We start from the raw sequence: 18,549 nt of genomic DNA on the forward strand, positions 1-18,549 counted from the left end.
CTCCTCTGAGAATCTGGCCCTTTATTTCTATACTTGCACCTCTCTTGAACATTACATTACATAGCAAGAAAGTGTAAAATGTCCTTTTAAAAATTCAGATGAATATCTTTGCCAAAGATTAAAAGAGGCACTACACATTGGAATCTGCACCCAAATATGGCAAGCAGAGGACAAATGACTAGTCATTATTATTGCCTGTAGGCTTTCCACAGCTGACATTTTGTTTATTACCAAATTGCCTTGCCCCAATCCACTGTCTCTGTATGGGGCTGGCCACCTTGGCAGATGAAGGGCTTTTCCCCCACTGCTCTCCCAATGAGTGGTGATCTGCTAACTGGTGGGGTAATTTCAGGAAGCAGAAGGAGAGGTGGAAGAAATACAAAATGGAAGAAGGGAATAGATACAGTTTAAGTTCTCAAATGCAGACTCTTCTCCGGCAAGCATCGTCACGTCACGTCAAATCGCAAGAGTCTTGTAAAAGCGGCAGAGACTTTCTTTCTACAGCTATACAGATATGAGTGTAGGCAAAGGAATGCCTAGGCTTGCTCGTATACAGCTAACCTTCTGAGTTGAGGGCCACTTTAACAAAATAAACAATGAAATAAAAGAAGCCACTTGGTGACGATATCAAAAGGCTTTGACCAAACACTGATTAGTAGCCAACAATTTTCGTTCAATAACTTGTGTTACTGCTGTTCAGGAAAAACTAATACAGCTATTGAAATCCAGGATTCCTGGTCTGGTTACTTGTTTGAGTTTACGGCCAAGTCATGCAGCCCGAGGGTGTGGCTGACGGCTTACAAACCTACAGCTTCTAAGACCAATTTGCAAAAGCAGAAGCCATATACTATTTTACCTTCTTTAGATCAAGGAAGTATGGCCCAGATTCACAAAGCACTTACGCCAACGTAAAACAAGATACGCCGACGTAAGTGCAAATGTGCGCCGTCGTATCTGTGCGCCGGACCCACAAACTAAGATGCGCCTAAAAACAGGCTTCATCCCGCCGACGTAACTTGCCTACGCCGGCGTAGGGTGGGCGCACATTTAGGCTGGACGCATGGTGGCGCTCCCATTGATTAGCCATTCAAACGCAGTTCGCGTAAGTTGTACGTCCGGCGTAAAGTTATTCCCCATAAAAGAGGTGTAACCCAGCAGCAGACATGCAAAGGTCTACACCAGGGAACACAAGCCGGCGTATTTTACGTTGGACGTGTCTGGCTGGGCGTAGGTTACGTTCACGCCGTACGCAGTGATCCGGCGTAGTTTGGGCAGTTTTTCCGACGTGGTTGTGAGCATGCGCAGGGGGATGCGTCCACGTCTCGGCGCATGCGCAGTTCGTGATACGTATCTGTCTGGCGCTCGGCCCATCATTTGCATGGGGTCACGCCTCATTTGCATGGGTCACGCCCACTTCCACCTACGCCGGCGTACGCCTTTCGAAACCCAGCGCAGCGTTGGGAGCACTGGCTTGGTGAATTCCATGCTTGCCTCTCTGCGCTGCGTTGGCGTAGCGTACATTGTTTGCGCTACGGTGGCGTAATGTGCGCCCGCTCTCTGTGAATCTGGGCCTATGTGTGCATATTTGAAAACCACAAGAAGACTACTGTAGTTTGTTTTTGTTTTTTTTAAACAAATGATATTTGCTTTGCTGTACATTAAAATAGTTGTAAACCCTTTCAGATACCCAGTGAAGTGCCTAGCCTCAGGTGATGCACAAAAGAGATTAAACAAATCTTCCTATATAAGTTGTACCTGTTTATCTGGGCCCACTTTTCCTCCAGATCTATTTAAACTGCACAGATCATAGACTATTTCTCAGCAGTAGAAGGCAGAGGGCAGGGATCTGATATCACATACACTGCAGAGCTAAAGCAGAGAGAGCTTCAGTGTAATCTGAGAACTAATTGGAGGGAACGGACACCCCTCTCTACACAGAATCATGAGAAACATGCACTGATGAGGGCATTGGTCACCTGCAGAGTGTGAGAAGGGGGGCCGGTTCGTCATTCAGGATTTTGTTGTGTTGGCATTGACTATTTAGAAGTGACTCATACAGACAACAGAGGGAAAAGAGATCAGAGAGAAACTACACTCAGTGCTTGGAATTGAGACAAGTGTATACTATAAAAGCATGTGCCTTGTCCAATTTTCACATTAGTAGTTATAACCACTTTAAATCAACTTTGCTGAAAGAGCTTAAAAGGCATGTAGTATATTTTATTTTGTATTCATAGAAATTGGTATAAATGAAGTTTGGCACCTATAGAAATTTGCTTTTAAGATATTAGCTCTACTATCTTTGGTGCAGCCATTTTACTATCGCCTATAAAAATAGTTTTGATATAAGGAAATATACATTTTTTTTAATATATTGGCAAAATTGTAAAAAAAAAATAGAAACTGTTTCACCTGAGAACAGCTGGATACTGTTACAGGGAAGCAAAAAATGTAGTAGTGCTTTTTTGATGATTCTTTTTGTTTTTTGTTTTTATGGGGCAGTTTAACAATGTGAAGCTGGTATTTTTTAGCTCCAGGTATTTGCATGTTCTTCCAACTTCTTTGCAGAGCACCCCAAGTAGCCCAAAATCCTGGAGTGCTCTATAAAAAAAAATTGCAGAGGGGTTGTGCGGTTACCACATAGCACTGACCTTCTTGTTCCATTACTAATGGCTGATGAGACTATCCGTCACATTGGTGGCCAATAAGAAATCGCAATTGTTTTTATATAGCACTCAGGGATGTTATCCTATTGGGATGCTCTGCAATAAAGTTGGACTGTCAAACTGGACCCTGGATGCCAGCTTAACATTGGTAAACCACCAATAGATTTGCTTGCTTTTATATCCTTCAGTGTTACTGCATTTGTGAATTGTTATGCTTTTATAGTAACTGCTATAATAAAAACACAGTTAACAGATAATCTTATAATCTTTGTTCACCTGCCTAAAGTTCCCTATTACTTTTGACATGCCTAGTAATATGCCTAGATTTCAGTGGCGGCTGGTGCTCAAAATTTTTTGGGGGGGCGCAAACAAATAAAAAAAAAAAAAAAAAAAAAAAAAGACAATTGTCGCTACTGTGCCATGCCATCAATTGTCGCCACTGTGCCATCAATTGTCGCCACTGTGCCATGCCAAACGCAGCCACTGTGCCATCAAACGCAGCCACTGTGCCATCAATTGTCGCCACTGTCTTCATCAATTGTCACCACTGTGCCCATCAATTGTCACCACTGTGCCATGCCAAACGCAGCCACTGTGCCATCAAACGCAGCCACTGTGCCATGCCATCAATTGTTACTACTGTGCCCACATCAATTGTCGCCACTGTGCCTACATCAATTGTCGCCACTGTGCCCACATCAATTGTCGCCACTGTGCGCACATCAATTGTCGCCACTGTGCCCACATCAATTGTGCCCACTGTGCCCACATAAATTTTTCCCACTGTGCCCACATCAATTGTAGCCATTGTGCCCACATCAATTGTAGCCACTGTGCCCACATCAATTGTCCCCACTGTGCCCACATCAATTGTCCCCCACTGTGCCCACATCAATTGTCCCCCACTGTGCCCACATCAATTGTCCCCCACTGTGCCCATATCAATTGTCCCCACTGTGCCCACATCAATTGTCCCCCACTGTGCCCACATCAATTGTCCCCCACTGTCCCCACATCAATTGTCCCCACATCAATTGTCCCCACATCAATTGTCCCCCACTGTGCCCACATCAATTGTCCCCACATCAATTGTCCCCACTGTGCCCAAATCAATTGTCCCCACATCAATTGTCCCCACATCAATTGTCCCCACATCAATTGTCCCCACTGTGCCCTGTAAAATGCTGCCAGTCAGATTGCCCCCCCCCCCCCCCCCCCCCGGCACTTACCTTTCTGGGGTTCGCCATCCTCCTTCCACGGTCCCTCGATGTCTTCTGCCGCCCTCGATGACGCTTCAGCCAATCAGGTTACTGATAACCAGAATCAGTGAACCTGATTGGCTGAGACGGCCGTCAGTCTTATCCAAGGGACGTAGCCAGCCTACGTTCCGAGGATAAGACATCCGGGAGCTGAAGGTCTGTACTCGGAAAGCCTATCAGGGCCACTGGCTCTGATAGGCACTTCCGCACAGCCAACCAGCTGCCGTTATTCAGATAGCCTGCTGTCCTATGTCCGGTTATCTGAATAGGCTGGCCACAATAACATACACTCATGCAATGCATGAGTGTATGTTATTTGCGCGGCGCTGCAGAACGAAATTTTAAAAGCCTTAAAGGGCCCGTTTTTTTTTTTTTTTAATGACTACAGGAGGGGGGGGGGGTGGCGCCCCCTATGGACGGGCCGCCACTGCTAGATTTCATGTTTCTGAGCCCCCTCCTTATCAACAGTACCTTGGCTAAACTTTTTATGCTGCTAAGCAAATTAAAGTCATACCATTGAGACCAGACCAAGGCCAGGGTTCACATATGTGAGAATTGGTTGCCGTTTTCACTGCATCTTATTCGCATGACATGCAAGTGTGACCATCTCTCAATGCCCGGGGTGGCCGTGGTGCAAATTCCAAAAGGGTTATGTGCATTTTTGGGACTTTTTACCGCTGGGTAACCCGATTAAAAATCCGAGAACCGTCTCGGCAGCTTTTTCCCCCTACACGGCTGGTTTTCTTGGCAGAAAAACTGCCATGAGAGCTTTGGCTGGGGAACCCGGCCGTGTGTATGCTCCATAGGAAAACTGCCGGGAAAAAGACAGCCGGGAATCGCGGCAGGAAAAAAGAGAACATGTTCTCATTTTTCCCGGCAGGATTCCTGGTGTTTTTTTTTTCTTGTCGGGAAAACTGCCATGGAACATACACACAGCGGCCCAGATTCAGGTAGAATCGCGCAATATTTGCGTGGGCAAAGAGCAAAAATTTTTCTCTGCGCCCACGCAAATATTGCGCTTTGCCCGCGATTCACGGAGCAATTGCTCCGTAAATTGCGCGGGCGATATGTTAATCAGCCGTGCGTAAGGCTGCCTAATGTAAATGATCCCGCCGGGGGCGGGAATCATTTAAATTAGGCGCGCTCCCGCGCCGAGCGAACAGCGCATGCTCCGTCTGGAAACTTTCCCGACGTGCATTGCGGCAAATGACGTCGCAAGGACGTCATTTGCTTCTAAGTGAACGTGAATGGCGTCCAGCGCCATTCACGGTTCACTTACGTAAACGACGTAAAATTTGAACGTCGCGAGCGGGAAGCGCAGCTATACTTTAGCATTGGTTGCGCCTGCTATTAGCAGGAGCAGCCTTATGCTAAAGTGGCCATACGGAAACTACGTACCTTGCGTGCGCAGGGCCCGCGCAACTTTTGTGAATCGGTGGTAGTATGCAATTTGCATACTATACGCCGATCACAAAGGCCGCGCCCCCTATCGGCCAACGCAAGAATGCAGCCTGGGATGTGAAGGCATAAGGAGGCTTATGTCTGTCACATCCTAGGCTGCAGTCGGTGTAACGAGGTTCCTGAATCAAGAGCACTCGTTACACCGGAGCAAGTAAGCCCTTGCGCCGCGCAACCTATGGTTGCGCGGGCGCAAGTGCTTCTTGAATCTGGGCCAGCCAGTTTTCCCGGCCAAAAGCTGTCATGGCAATTTTCCAGACGGGAAAACTGGTCGTGTGTACGAGGCATAAGAGATTGGGGGAACTGAAATACGACTGGCCTAACCTACAAGGGAAATGACAAAGTATTCCTCTGAATTTTTATAAATGAAAGTAGCGATGGCTTGGAGGGGGGGGGGGGATGGGGTAAACTAATCGGCTTAATTATTATATACAAAACTTGCCCTAAAAGAAATACTGGGTCTGCAGCTTTTGATCCATTTGGAAATATTAGTTTTCTGTCACTGGCTTCAAGCATGTAGCTAGTGAGGTCACAGTCGGTTCGAGTCAGAACTTATTACCAGTTTTAGGTCAGTGCCTGAATTTAATAATGAAGCAGAATGGTCAACGTAACTGTTAAGGAATTTTCATTTTCAAAAGGAGGGTCGGCAATGGCAGCCCTGACATTTCTACAATGTTGCCTGGGAAACCCAATCAAGAAAAAAAAAATTGGGTTTCTGAAACATAAACATAACCAAAGTTACAGCCAACAATATGGTCTCAGCTTGGGTATTTAGCAGTGGCACCCCATCCATGGGTCCGGCCCCCTAATCTACATGCGGGGCACCGGACACATGGATTCCAGTGTTCTTTTTTATTTCTTGTAAGCACGTAATTGGAGCCAGAGGCTTTAATAGGCTTCAAAAAGGGTGGGCTTGGGGTGCAGAGCACTACGCCCTGAGCACACTAACTTGTGTGACAATTGGGAATGAATATTTGCTATTGTCACACACTGATTCTCCTCCCGACCAATCAGGAAGCCGGTCATGAGACCCGTCACCCGATTGGCTGAAAGGAGAGGCTATTTGATTGGCCACCTAGGAGGAGATGGGAGACGCACGGAGGAGAGGTGTGACACAGGGGGAGGAGGAGATGCAGGGAGAGCCACTGCGACCTAGATGGGTTGTTTTGGATTGTTTTCCGCCCCCCCTCCAAACAAATATATACCACCGGCCACCACTGGTATTTAGTATCATATACCATAAGGATTCTGTCCCTTTTTGTAATTTAGGTTTTGAGTTGGCTCATATTCAAATATTAGTTCCTGAAACATCACGCAGGAATGACAGCTTGTAAAATGATACAATAAGGCATGCATGTTTGTGTTCATACAGAAAGATCTTTGTTGTCTTGGTTTAATCTTCATAAACACTTTGTACAAGAGAAAATGTTACTTTGTTGAAAAAATTATTCTATGTTAAAGTATTTATTAAACTTGTATTTCCATGTTACCATTTTGTTTTTGTTCTTTCGTTTTGAGCCATCTAGGTCTAGGAGACACTACAAAAAGTGCTCAAACCAATTACATAGTGTATGTGTGTGTATACACACTTTGTTGCCAAAAGTATTGGGACACTTGCCTTTACACGCACATGAACTTTAATGGCATCCCAGTCTTAGTCCATAGGGTTCAATATTGTGTTGGTCCACCCTTTGCAGCTATAACAGCTTCAACTCTTCTGGGAAGGCTGTCCACAAGGTTTAGGAGTGTGTCTATGGGAATGTTTGTCCATTCTTCCAGAAGTGCATTTGTGAGATCAGGCACTGATGTTGGATGAGAAGGCCTGGCTCTCAGTCTCCGCTCAAATTCATCCCAAAGGTGTTCTATCGGGTTGAGGTAGGCCAGTCAAGTTCCAACACCCTAAACTCGCTCATCTACTGTATGTCTTTTAAAAAGGAGAGCGCAACAACAAGGTCACCCAAGAGAAAAGCGAGGCAAGCCCACCCTGCCCGACATCAAAAACAGACTTTCAAATTTTTTAATATACTATACTGTATATGCTCCTAAAGTGTATTTGATTACTAAATACTTTTTGTTGCTTTGGAATTTCTCCTCAAATAAGGGTTTTAACCAATGAAATGGACCTAGAGTGGTGTACAAGTAAACATATAGATGTACACACTTGTCAGTATATCACACAGGTATACATCTAGCCTAGTGCACACTGCAAAAGCAACTATGTACATACAATATGGAGACCACAACTCTTTACAGGGTGCCTTAAGAGAAGTACAAACAATGGGACAGATCCACAAAGCGAGTACGCCGGCGTATCTACTGATAGCCCGTCATACTTTAAAATTTCCCGCATCATATCTTTGGTTTGAATCCTCAAACCAAGATACGACGGCATCTGGGTTAGATCCGACAGGCGTACGGCTTCGTACGCCTTCGGATCTTAGATGCAATACTTCGGCGTCCGCTGGGTGGAGTTATCGTCGTTTTCCGCGTCGAGTATGCAAATTAGTTATTTCCGACGATCCACGAACGTACGCGCGGCCGTCGCATTCCCTTACGTCGTCTCTAGTCGGCTTTTTCCGGCGTATAGTTAAAGCTGGTGTTTTGCGGCGTATAGTTAGACTTGCCATGTTAAGTATGGCCGTCGTTCCCGCGTTTATTTTGAATTTTTCTTTTTTTTTTGCGTAAGTCGTCCGTGAATCGGGATGGACGTAATTCACGTCTATGTTAAAAAATATGACGTCCTTGCGACGTCATTTAGCGCAATGCACGGCGGGAAATTTAGGGACGGCGCATGCGCAGTTCATTCGGCGTGGGGACGCGCTTCATTTAAATGAAACACGCCCCCTACTCGCCGATTTGAATTAAGCGCCCTTACGCCGCGAGAGATAGACTACGCCGCCGTAACTTACGCCGCAAATTCTTTGAGGATTCAAAGTTTAAAAAAGTAAGTTACAGTGGCATAGCGTATCTCCCATACGCTGCGCCGGTGCAGATCTCTGTGGATCTGCCCCAATTTGTATATACTATTAGCTAGATTCAGGTAGAGTTAGGTCGGCGTATCAGTAGATACGCCGACCTAACTCAGAATCTACGCCCACCTAAGTTTAAGTGTATTCTCAAACAGAGATACACTTAAACCTATCTAAGATAGGACGGCTTGCAATATTTAGGCTGCCCGCTAGGTGGCGCTTCCATTGCGGTCGGGTAGAATATGTAAATCACTAGATACGCCTATTCACGAACGTACGCCCGGCCGACGCAGTACAGATACGCCGTTTACGTAATGCTTTATCAGGCCTAAAGTTATTCCATCTTATAGATGGAATAGTAATGTTAAAGTATGGCCGCCGTTCCCGCTTCGAAATTTTCGAAAATTTTACGTTGTTTGCGTAAGTCCGTGAATAGGGATTTACGTCGTTTACGTCCACGTCGAAATCAATAGGCCCGTGCGGCGGACTTAGCCGCAATGCACACTGGGAAATGTAGGCGCCCGACACATGCGCAGTTAAAAAAAAACGTCAATCACGTCGGGTCAAGCCTCATTATCATAAAACACGCCCCCTCAGACAAATTTGAATTAGGCGCCCTTACGCCTGCCCGCTTTAGGCTACGCCGCCGTAACTTAGCAGGCAAGTACTTTGAGAATCAAGTACTTGCCTCGCTAACTTACGGCGGCGTAGCCTAAACACGTAAAGTTAGGACACCCTACCTGAATCTAGCTATGTGTGTGTGCATGTGTATATGTATATATATATATGAAACAAATGTGCACAAAGGTGGTGCATAATTGTATTTGAACAAATTCAGGGTATTTACACTTTCTCTTTATATAGTCCCTTAAGCAGAACTTAAAAATCGACAGAAATAGAATCTATTATCAACATGTTGTATAAATATGATAAGAAAGGTGACATTTATTTTTCTTGCTGTGATAATATTGTATTTCATTTTTATTCCCTGCAACATTCACAGAGGTCAATGAAACAGAACAATTCATGCATAGTAACAATGAAAACATTTTATATTTGTAGCGCCTGGTTACTTCTAAGAACCGGTGCTAGTTTAAATTTAGAGGGGGTCAGAGAGCTAAGTAGCTCTGACCAGCATAGTTTGCTTAAATTTGGGTCTCTGTCTCAGCTTGGCTGTGCTGTGGGCTAATTCTGACGCTTCTGGGGTGCTGAGCACACCCCAGGACGTCGAGGTTTGGGTGCTTTTTCCCAGCAGCCAATCAGGAGTTTTCCTCGCTGTGCATGATGGGGGAGGGTATTTATGAGACAGACGCCATTGGTCTGGGTCCTTCTTCTAGTGTGGCACCCACCTTTGGGGTGTCCACATCACGGCGCCCTGGCGAAATGGCCTTCCAGGCCGGGGTGCGCGTGCCACGCGGTGTTCCTGGACCACGTTGGTTCGGAACATTTGAGCTGTGGCTGGGCCCCAGTGATCGACTGGGTCCCAATCTTGAGAAGATCCCCAAGCTTTGTTCCTTTTGAGAGGAAGCTGGTCGGTGGGGAGTCCGTCTGAGGAGAGCCAAGAGAGGATGGCAATCCAATAGGGTCTCGACCATCCACCGGGGATCAAGGTAACCGGGTACTGAGAGGCCTGTCCGGGTGTGCTGAACCCACTCTGGATGAAGTGGCGAAGAAGAAAGTGTTGTTGGGAGCAGGACTGTTTCTCATTGTTATGCCTGAATCTGCTATTTCTCCTTCTACTGAATCTCTACTTTCACCACAAGTTTTACTGGGGTAGATTCAGGAAGCAATTACGCCTGCGTATCCATAGATAGGCAGCGTAATTGCTAAGTATTCAGAAAGCTCGATACGCCGACTGTAGCCTAAGATACCACTGGCATAAGGCTCTTATGCCGTCGTATCTTAGGCTGCATTCTGACGCTGGCCGCTAGGTGGCGTTCCCGTAGTTGTCAGCGTAGAGTATGCAAATTGCATACTCACGCCGATTCACAAACGTACGCGCGCCCGGCGGTCGTGTTTTACATTGTTTGCGTTCGTCGCTTTCATCGTAAGGCTGCTCCTGCTATTAGGAGGCGCAGCCAATGGTAAGTATACACGTCTTTCCAGCGTCGCGATTTTCGAAATTTACGTTGTTTGCGTAAGTGAATCGTGAATGGCGCTGGAAGCCATTTACGTTTACGTCGAAGCAAATGACGTCCTTGCGACGTCATTTACCGCAATGCACGTTGGGAAATTTTCCCGTAGGAGCATGCGCAGTACGTTAATTTAATTTAAATGATCCACGCCCCCTACGGGATCATTTAAATTACGCGCGCTAAAGCCGGCCCCTTTTACGAAACGCCGCCGCAAATTACGGAGCAAATGCTTCGTGAATGAAGCGTAGCTCCAGTAATTTACGGAGGCGTAGCGTAAAAACGGTACGCTGCGCCGCCGTAGCAGTGCGCTCCCCTACCTGAATCTACCCCATTGTTTTTACCCGGCTGGGTAATAAAAAGCACAGAAAAAGACACCTGTCGTGAACATTCCATTACTTCTACTTTCACCATACACCCCTAGATGGCGGAGGAGCCACAAGGTAACATGCCACCCAAAACAAACCAGCAGCTCCTTCGGGGGTAGTGCTACATATTGTAGTCCTTTTAACTTTAGAACTTGAATTTTTTTTATGAGATACAGTTTGACAGCACTAGTTATGGCTACAGAAACTGCAGTGTAATTTTGTAATAAAGATCATTAGTTCAGCTTTGGCTCATGTTTTAGTTACCTATCAGATATCTAAAAGTCAATGGGTGGTGGTAGAAAATTATATCAAGAGTAGGTAGGTAGATCTCAATGTCAACTACATTTAGCTGGTGTTGGAAGTTGAATTTGACAGATACATGATATAAGCAGAGCATGAGGAAACCCAAGAACCGGCCATATCCCAAGTGCCATGTTAATGCTGAGTTTTCACCTTAATGCATAGGATGCATAAAGGTGAAAAAACACAAAGGTTTACAACCCCTTTAAGATTGTCAGCTGATCGGCCTGTACAAATTCATCAGTGCCTAAAAATGGAGAGCAACTGAGCATGTGCAGAGCAGGGTGAGACAGTGGGGGTTGCTTTACCAAAGGCAAATGCCTAGTACACATGATCATTTTTTCCGATAGTCAAAAGACAGCCGGGAAAACCGGAAATCGACTCAGTCCCTTTTCCCCTGTACACCCGACAGGAAAACTGCCAGGAGAACTTTGGTCGGCAAAACCGGCCGTGTGTATGCTCCCTCGCCGTGTTTCCCATAGGAAAACTGCGGGGGGGGAAAAACGATGCGATTCGTGGCGAGAAAAAAAAGAACATGTTCTCATTTATTAACCCGCAGTTTTCCTGTCGGGAAAACTGCTAAGGAGCATACACAGGGTCAGTTTTCCCGCCCAAAGCAAAACACGGCAGTTTTCCCGTCTGGAAAAACGATCGTGTGTACTAGGCAAAATACAATGTGCACTCTGCAAGTGCAGTTGCTCCAGTGCTTAGTAAAGGAGGTACAGTAAAGCTTCCCTTTGCAAAGAATACCCAAACACATGCAAGGAAAATGTAAAAAACAGCATTTTTGCTTGCACATGATTGTATGATGGAAGTCAGAAGAGCTTCTGCTCATTTACTACACTCTGGAGCAACTGCCTTTAGTAAATACACCCCATTGCATTACTGGATTTTAAACAGTAGACACTTATTTTTAAAGTGATCTAGCAGGACTTAATTTCCTGACGAAAGTTCCACTTTCATATTCATATTCATAAATATTTAATATTTAAACTTGGCAGGTACCACCTTTAAACTTTTATCCTGGCGTTTATCTTTTGTACTTGCCAGCCCTGTTAGATAAATACCTAGGGCCAGATCCACAAAGAAGTTACGTGGGCGTATCTATTGATACGCCGCGTAACTTCTAGGATGCTCCGGCGTATCTTTGTTTTGTATCCACAAAACAAGATACGCCTGAATGTGGGCTAGATCCGACTGACGTATGTCTTAGTACGCCGTCGGATCTTAGGTGCATATTTACGCTGGCCGCTAGGTGGCGCTTCCGTTAAATTCTGCGTAGAGTATGCAAATTAGCTAGATACGCCGATTCTCAGAACGTACGTCAGCCCGACGCTTTTTTTTACGTCGTTTACGTAAAGGCTTTTTTTGGCGTAACTTTACCCCTGGGTCTATGAGGCGTACGCAATGTTAAGTATGGACGTCGGGACAGCGTCAAATTTTCCGTCGTTTGCATAAAACGTTCGCGAATAGGGCTTTGCGTAAATTACGGTCAAGTCGTCTAGGCATTGAGCTGGCGTAATTAAATTTGAAAAAAACAACGTGATACTGAGCATGCGCCGTTCGAAAAAAGCGTCATTTACGTGGGGTCAGGCTTAGTTTACATAAAACACGCCCCCCTGTTCCTCTTTTGTCATTTGATTTAGGCGGGCTTACGCCGGAACATTTACGCTACGCCACCGGAACTTTAGAGGCAAGTGCATTGTGAATACAGCACTTGCCTCTCAAAGTTGCGGCGGCGTAGCGTAACTACTTCTGGGAGATCTCGCTGCGGTGAGGTCCCCCGGAAGTATGTTTCCCCTTCCTCCTTCGTCCGCCACCAGGCCATTCACAAAGTGCAGCGGGCTTCAAGCATGCACAGTTGGGATCCGGTTTCATTGCTGGGTTCCCTTATAAGGAATGGCGGCGATAGCACCCGAGGGCCGATTTGAAAAATGTCCAGTTAACCGACCTGTTGGAATCCCTAGACAGCATTTGTAGCTGCTGACTTTTAATTATTTGGTGGTTGGTGGCGGGGGTGGCGGATGAAGCTCCTCTTTAGGGTTTTTAGAATTCAGGAAAGTATGCTCTCATGTCTGATGCAAATTTTCAATTATTGATCATTTTTATTGTAAGGTCAGATTTTTAAATGCCCAGATTCATGACATGTATACTTTGAGTTCAAAGTTTATCACACAATTTCCGTGCAAACAGAATGATCACATTAAATCAGAAAAGTTCATCTACCTAACTATGGTGTCTGCAATTACAGTAACGATAAGCCAATGCTTTACTGTAATTGCTTTTACATTATTATACATCCACCATTGCCCTACATTCATGCTATATATATTATGTTTATATATATATATATATATATATATATATATATATTGTTATGCTTGGATGCATATAATGATGAATCTATCATTGGAACTCATACATATTCAATTTTGTCTCAACAAAGCAAACAGGCAGGGTACATTATGCTAATAAATGATAAAGATAAAACTGCTTGAAATGATTCACAGGCTTGTATTTTTTCCAAACATTCAGTGCGAAAAAAGAGAAAAAAAAAACAAAACGTTCTGTATTTTAGCCAAGAGAGCGAACATCTAAGGCATGAGCAGCGGGGCATGTGTCATTGTAGGTTTTTTACTAGTTTTTCCTTCATTGGTAAAATTAAAGGTTACATTTTTTTTCTGGTAAAAAAATAAATAAACATGTTGTACTTCCCTGCTCTGTGAAACGGTTTTGTAGGAGAAGCCCTGGTCCTCCTCTTCTGGGGTCCCCGTCTGAGCTCCTGACTTTTCTTCTCCAAGTGCCCCCATAGCAAGTCGCTTGCCTCCGGGGGCACTTGTGTGTGCTGGCTCCTGTGCCCTTCTCACTGGCTGTATCTGAGCCAATGAGGAGCAAGAAATCTGAGGAAGCCTAGGCTCTCGTTCCCACCGCTAGATCTAGATCTGGCTGAGGTATGTATTTAGGGGGGCAATGGGGGGAGCTGCATGCAGAAGTTTTTTTTTACCTTATTGCATAGAAAGGCAGGTTTTCTATAGACTGACAACTACTCTAACTATCCTGATTTGCTTACTTACTCTGGGTCAGTGACTCAGAAAGTACTAAGGCCAGCATTAACAGCCAGGCAACTTCCTATTAGAAAAGGTTAAGCGATGACAGCCGTTTGTATTCATCTTATGACTTGTTATGCACAGAAAGTAACCAAACCAGCTTTTAATCACGTCAGTGAAGGATAAGAGCTGATTGATTGCAAATTATTATTAGACTTTGCACATTGCTTTTTATCTGAAGGTTTACTTTATTGCATCCTGTTGGGCCTCATTTACAGTTGCCATTCCTTTTTTTTTTTTTTATATTTTTTTTATTAAATATTTTTAACAAACATTTGACATTGACATTATTACATTTATATTTGGACATACATATAACAACACATACATGGTCTCCTTATAATCCCTTATTTACGTTATTCTATGGTGGCCCTTACCTATCATTCTCCCAAGTTCACTTAAAAAGAAGGAAAAGGCCTCTCTAGAGTATGTTTAAATCGGTACGGAATGTTTCCTGAAACAGGTACTAATATGATGTGTAGAGGCTTGGAGTATATGGGGGTAGGGGGGAAGGAGGAGTGGAAAAAAAAAAAAGAAACATTTCTAGCTGTGATTAACACATCCCCCCTTGTCGGGGGTACCCAAGTGAGCTACATTATTTAAATTCTAATTTATATGTCTATGTGGTGGCCACCTACCAAAAAAAAAAAAAAAAGTTGCCATTCCTAAGCTGCAAAAGCAGCAGACGGGGATGACCACATGCCACAGCCATGATGATTTGCATCACGGTCACGAGAGGAATCATACCCCCTGTTGACTTTGGCAGGCATAGCACCCACAGAGCGTGATTCATTTCAGTGAATTCCAACACACTGGGCTAGATTCAGATAGGTTAGCGGATCCGCTAACCTATCTCATTTACGTTACGCCGCCGCAAGTTACGTTTCCGCTGATCGGAACCATCCCCCCCTCCGGTGTCACATTTGACACCTTTCAGGGGGGAGGGGGGTGCAGATACCTGTCTAAAGACAGGTATTTGCACCCACTTCCGGCCCGGCATTCACGGGCAAAAGACGGGCATTCCGTCACATCCCGTCGCCCCCCCCCGTTGTGTGCTGGGAACACTCGGCTCCCAGCACCCAGCGGGAGCCAATCGGCGGGCGCGGCGCGACTCGCGCATGCGCCGTAGGGAACCGGGCAGTGAAGCCGCAGCGCTTCACTTCCTGGTTCCCTCAGCGTGGATGGCGGGGGGAGCAGCAGAGAGACGAGCGATCGCTCGTCCTCTGCTGCGATCGGCGCTGGACTCCAGGACAGGTAAGTGTCCTAATATTAAAAGTCAGCAGCTGCAGTATTTGTAGCTGCTGGCTTTTAATATTATTTTCCCGTGGCACATCCGCTTTAACATAGGATACGCCACATATAGCAGGGGTAACTATACGCCGGAAAAAGCCAAACGCAAACGACGTAAAAAAAAAGTGCCGGGCGGTCGTTCGTTTCTGAATCGGCGTAACTCCTCATTTGCATATTCCTCGCGTATACAAACGGAAGCGCCACCTAGCGACCAGCGTGAGATTGCAGCCTAAGATACGACGGTGTAAGTCACTTACACCTGTCGGATCTTAGGGATATCTATGCGTAACCTGATTCTATGAATCAGGCGCATAGATACGATGGCCGGACTCAGAGATACGATGGCGTATCATGAGATACGCCGTCGTATCTTCTTTCTGAATCCGGGCCACTATTCTCAACCAGGGCCGGGACAAGGGGTGGGCGACAAGATAAGCTGCCCTGGGCGCAATAGTTTACTGTAGGGATGAGGGTGCCTTCCTTCTGTTACAAGGCTGGCAGGAGTAGTAACAGCTGCAGTATTTTTGTGGTGACTGTTGAACGTAGGATCCCCTGAGCCAGCACATCATAAATGGGGGGGGGGGGGGGGTGGTTTGGCATCTTTGCCCTGGGCGCTGTATGACCTTGTCCCGGCACTGTTCCCAACGCACACATTCCCAGTGGGTGCTGAAAAAACCACCGGCTGAAACCATGAATAGTCAGAGAGAGTGATGTCACCTGCACACCAAGATCTCCAAAATGGGTTTAAAGCTTTAACCTCTTTACCACCAAGGACGTCCCTGGGACGTCCTCCACTTTGAGCGGTGATATCTCAATGATGCCTGCAGCTACAGGCATCATTCAGATATCCCCGTCTTCAGCCGCCGATTCTCTGCACCATAAGAAGGATCAAAGCGGCGGTTCCACCGCTTGATCGTTCTTATAGGCAGCGGGAGGGGACGCGACCCCTCCAGCCGCCATCCGGGGCTTCACCGGAGAGCGAATCGGTCGGCGTCCGCTGCAGAACCATAGAGATGACTGGTGACCAGATGGTCACCAGTCATCTCTATTACCGTCCGAGGACCGGGCGCGACGTTATGACGTCATGCCCGGTACCCGGAAGTAAACATAGCCGCAATCGCGGCTGTCGGCATGTGATCGGTGATTCTTTTTTCACCGATTTCATGCTTGTAAGCCCGGAGGAGAGATGTGGGGTCTTATTGACCCCACATCTCTCCATAAAGAGGGATGTCTACATTCCTTGTAATAAGAATAAAAAGGATCCAATTTTTTTTTTTAAAGTGTACAAATAAAAAGAATTAAGTAAAATAAAAATAAAATAAAAAAAATGTTTTCAAAACGCCCCTGCCCTCGATATCTCGCGCGCAGAAGCGAACACACATGCAAGTCCCGCCCACATATGTAAACACCGTTCAAACCCCACATGTGAGGTATCGTTGCGTGCATTAAAGCGTGTGCAACAATTCTAGCACTAGACCTCCTCTGAAACTCGAAAATAGTAACCTGTAAAAAATGTTAAAGCGTCACCTATGGAGATTTTTAATTACCGAAGTTTGGCGCCATTCCATGAATGTGCGCAATTTTAAAGCGTGACATGTTAGGTATCTATTTACTCGGCGTAACATAATCTTTCACATTATACACAAAAATTGGGCTAACTTTACTGTTTTGTTATTTTTTAATTCATGAAACCGTTTTTTTTCCCAAAAAAAGGCGTTTGAAAAATGATTGCGCAAATACCGTGCGAGAAAAAAAGTTGCAATGACCGCCATTTTAGTCCCTAGGGTGTCTGCTTAAAAAATATATATAATGTTAGGGGGTTCTGATTAATTTTCTAGCAAAAAAATTGTGATGTTTACATGAAGGAGAGAAGTGCCAGAATTAAAACGGTGGGCAAGTGGTTAATAATGGTCACATCGTTACAGCAGAAAACAACATTTCGGAGCCATGCAGGACACCTTCATCAGGCATGTGACAAATTGATTGGGGCCCCTCTTTAGGCACCCCACAACTGTATGCAATGCATGCAGTTGCAGCGCACCAGTGTAGGATTCAAGGGGTTAAAGCAGATGGGGAGGAGGTGATACAATGCCTCCTCACCACTTAAATGCTCTCTGAAGATCGATCCAAACATCAATTGCTCTTCAGAAACCAAGACAAGTGTGAAGGAGCCCTTAGTGATGAAAACCTAAAACAGATAACAGAGCAAAAAGTACCGTATTCTACAGACCGCGATGAACAGTAGAGGGCGCAGCTGTCTCATTCAATCACAAATATTCCATTTAAAAACTAACAGCGTTTGATGTTTGCAGCACAGAATATTTACTTACCCCATATGGCCATAAATATAGCGAAGAACACTGTGCCCCCATTGTCAAATAAGTGAGTGACCTGCGAATAAAGAAAAAGACGAATGTCATCACCTAGTGGCATGCCCTTCGCTTTTAGTACCCAAATAAACTGTACATTTCTTTGTTGAAAGCTGTGACAAAGTGCCTGACATCTATAATTTCATTTCACAGTAGTAATCTGTTCTAGCAGATATGGCACCTTTTCACACATTGTACTTTTCTTCTTTGTAATACAGTTTAGTTCAAGGTAGACTTGGCAAAAAAAAAAAGTTTAAAATTCAATAAGGATCTAGAGTTTTATCCCAGTGTTTAGTGTGGAGCTTCAGAAATGATATTTCTTGCCAACTTAAATTAGTCCAGCTTGGCTCAATGTAATTATACATATCTTATATGTGTAGAGAAGACGACAGTCACTGTAATCAATCACTGTAGTAGCCGAGATCTTCTGGGTCATGCTTGAGCAGGTTCCTCTCTGCACATTCACCACCAGGGGGCACTCATCTGGCACCACCACCACCATTTAACCACTTAAGCCCCGGGCCATATTGCTGGTCAAAGACCAGAGCACTTTTTGCGATTCTGCACTGCGTCGCTTTAACTGACAATTGCGCGGTCGTGCGACGTGGCTCCCAAACAAAATTGGCGTCCT

The 18,549-nt window shown here is 45.3% G+C and overlaps 1 protein-coding gene across 1 annotated transcript in view; it reads right to left on the reverse strand.

Moving 5' to 3' along the window:
- ANO3 (anoctamin 3) overlaps nt 1-18,549 on the reverse strand; it is a 307,522-nt gene that overhangs the window by 97,716 nt on the left and 191,257 nt on the right. Inside the window, exon 12 of the mRNA XM_040328358.1 lies at nt 17,880-17,940. Coding sequence (XP_040184292.1) covers nt 17,880-17,940 — 61 coding nt within the window. The remainder of the gene's footprint in view (nt 1-17,879; nt 17,941-18,549) is intronic.

This window comes from Rana temporaria, chromosome 11 (genome assembly GCF_905171775.1).
Source record: "Rana temporaria chromosome 11, aRanTem1.1, whole genome shotgun sequence".
Classification (NCBI taxonomy): Eukaryota; Metazoa; Chordata; class Amphibia; order Anura; family Ranidae; genus Rana; species Rana temporaria.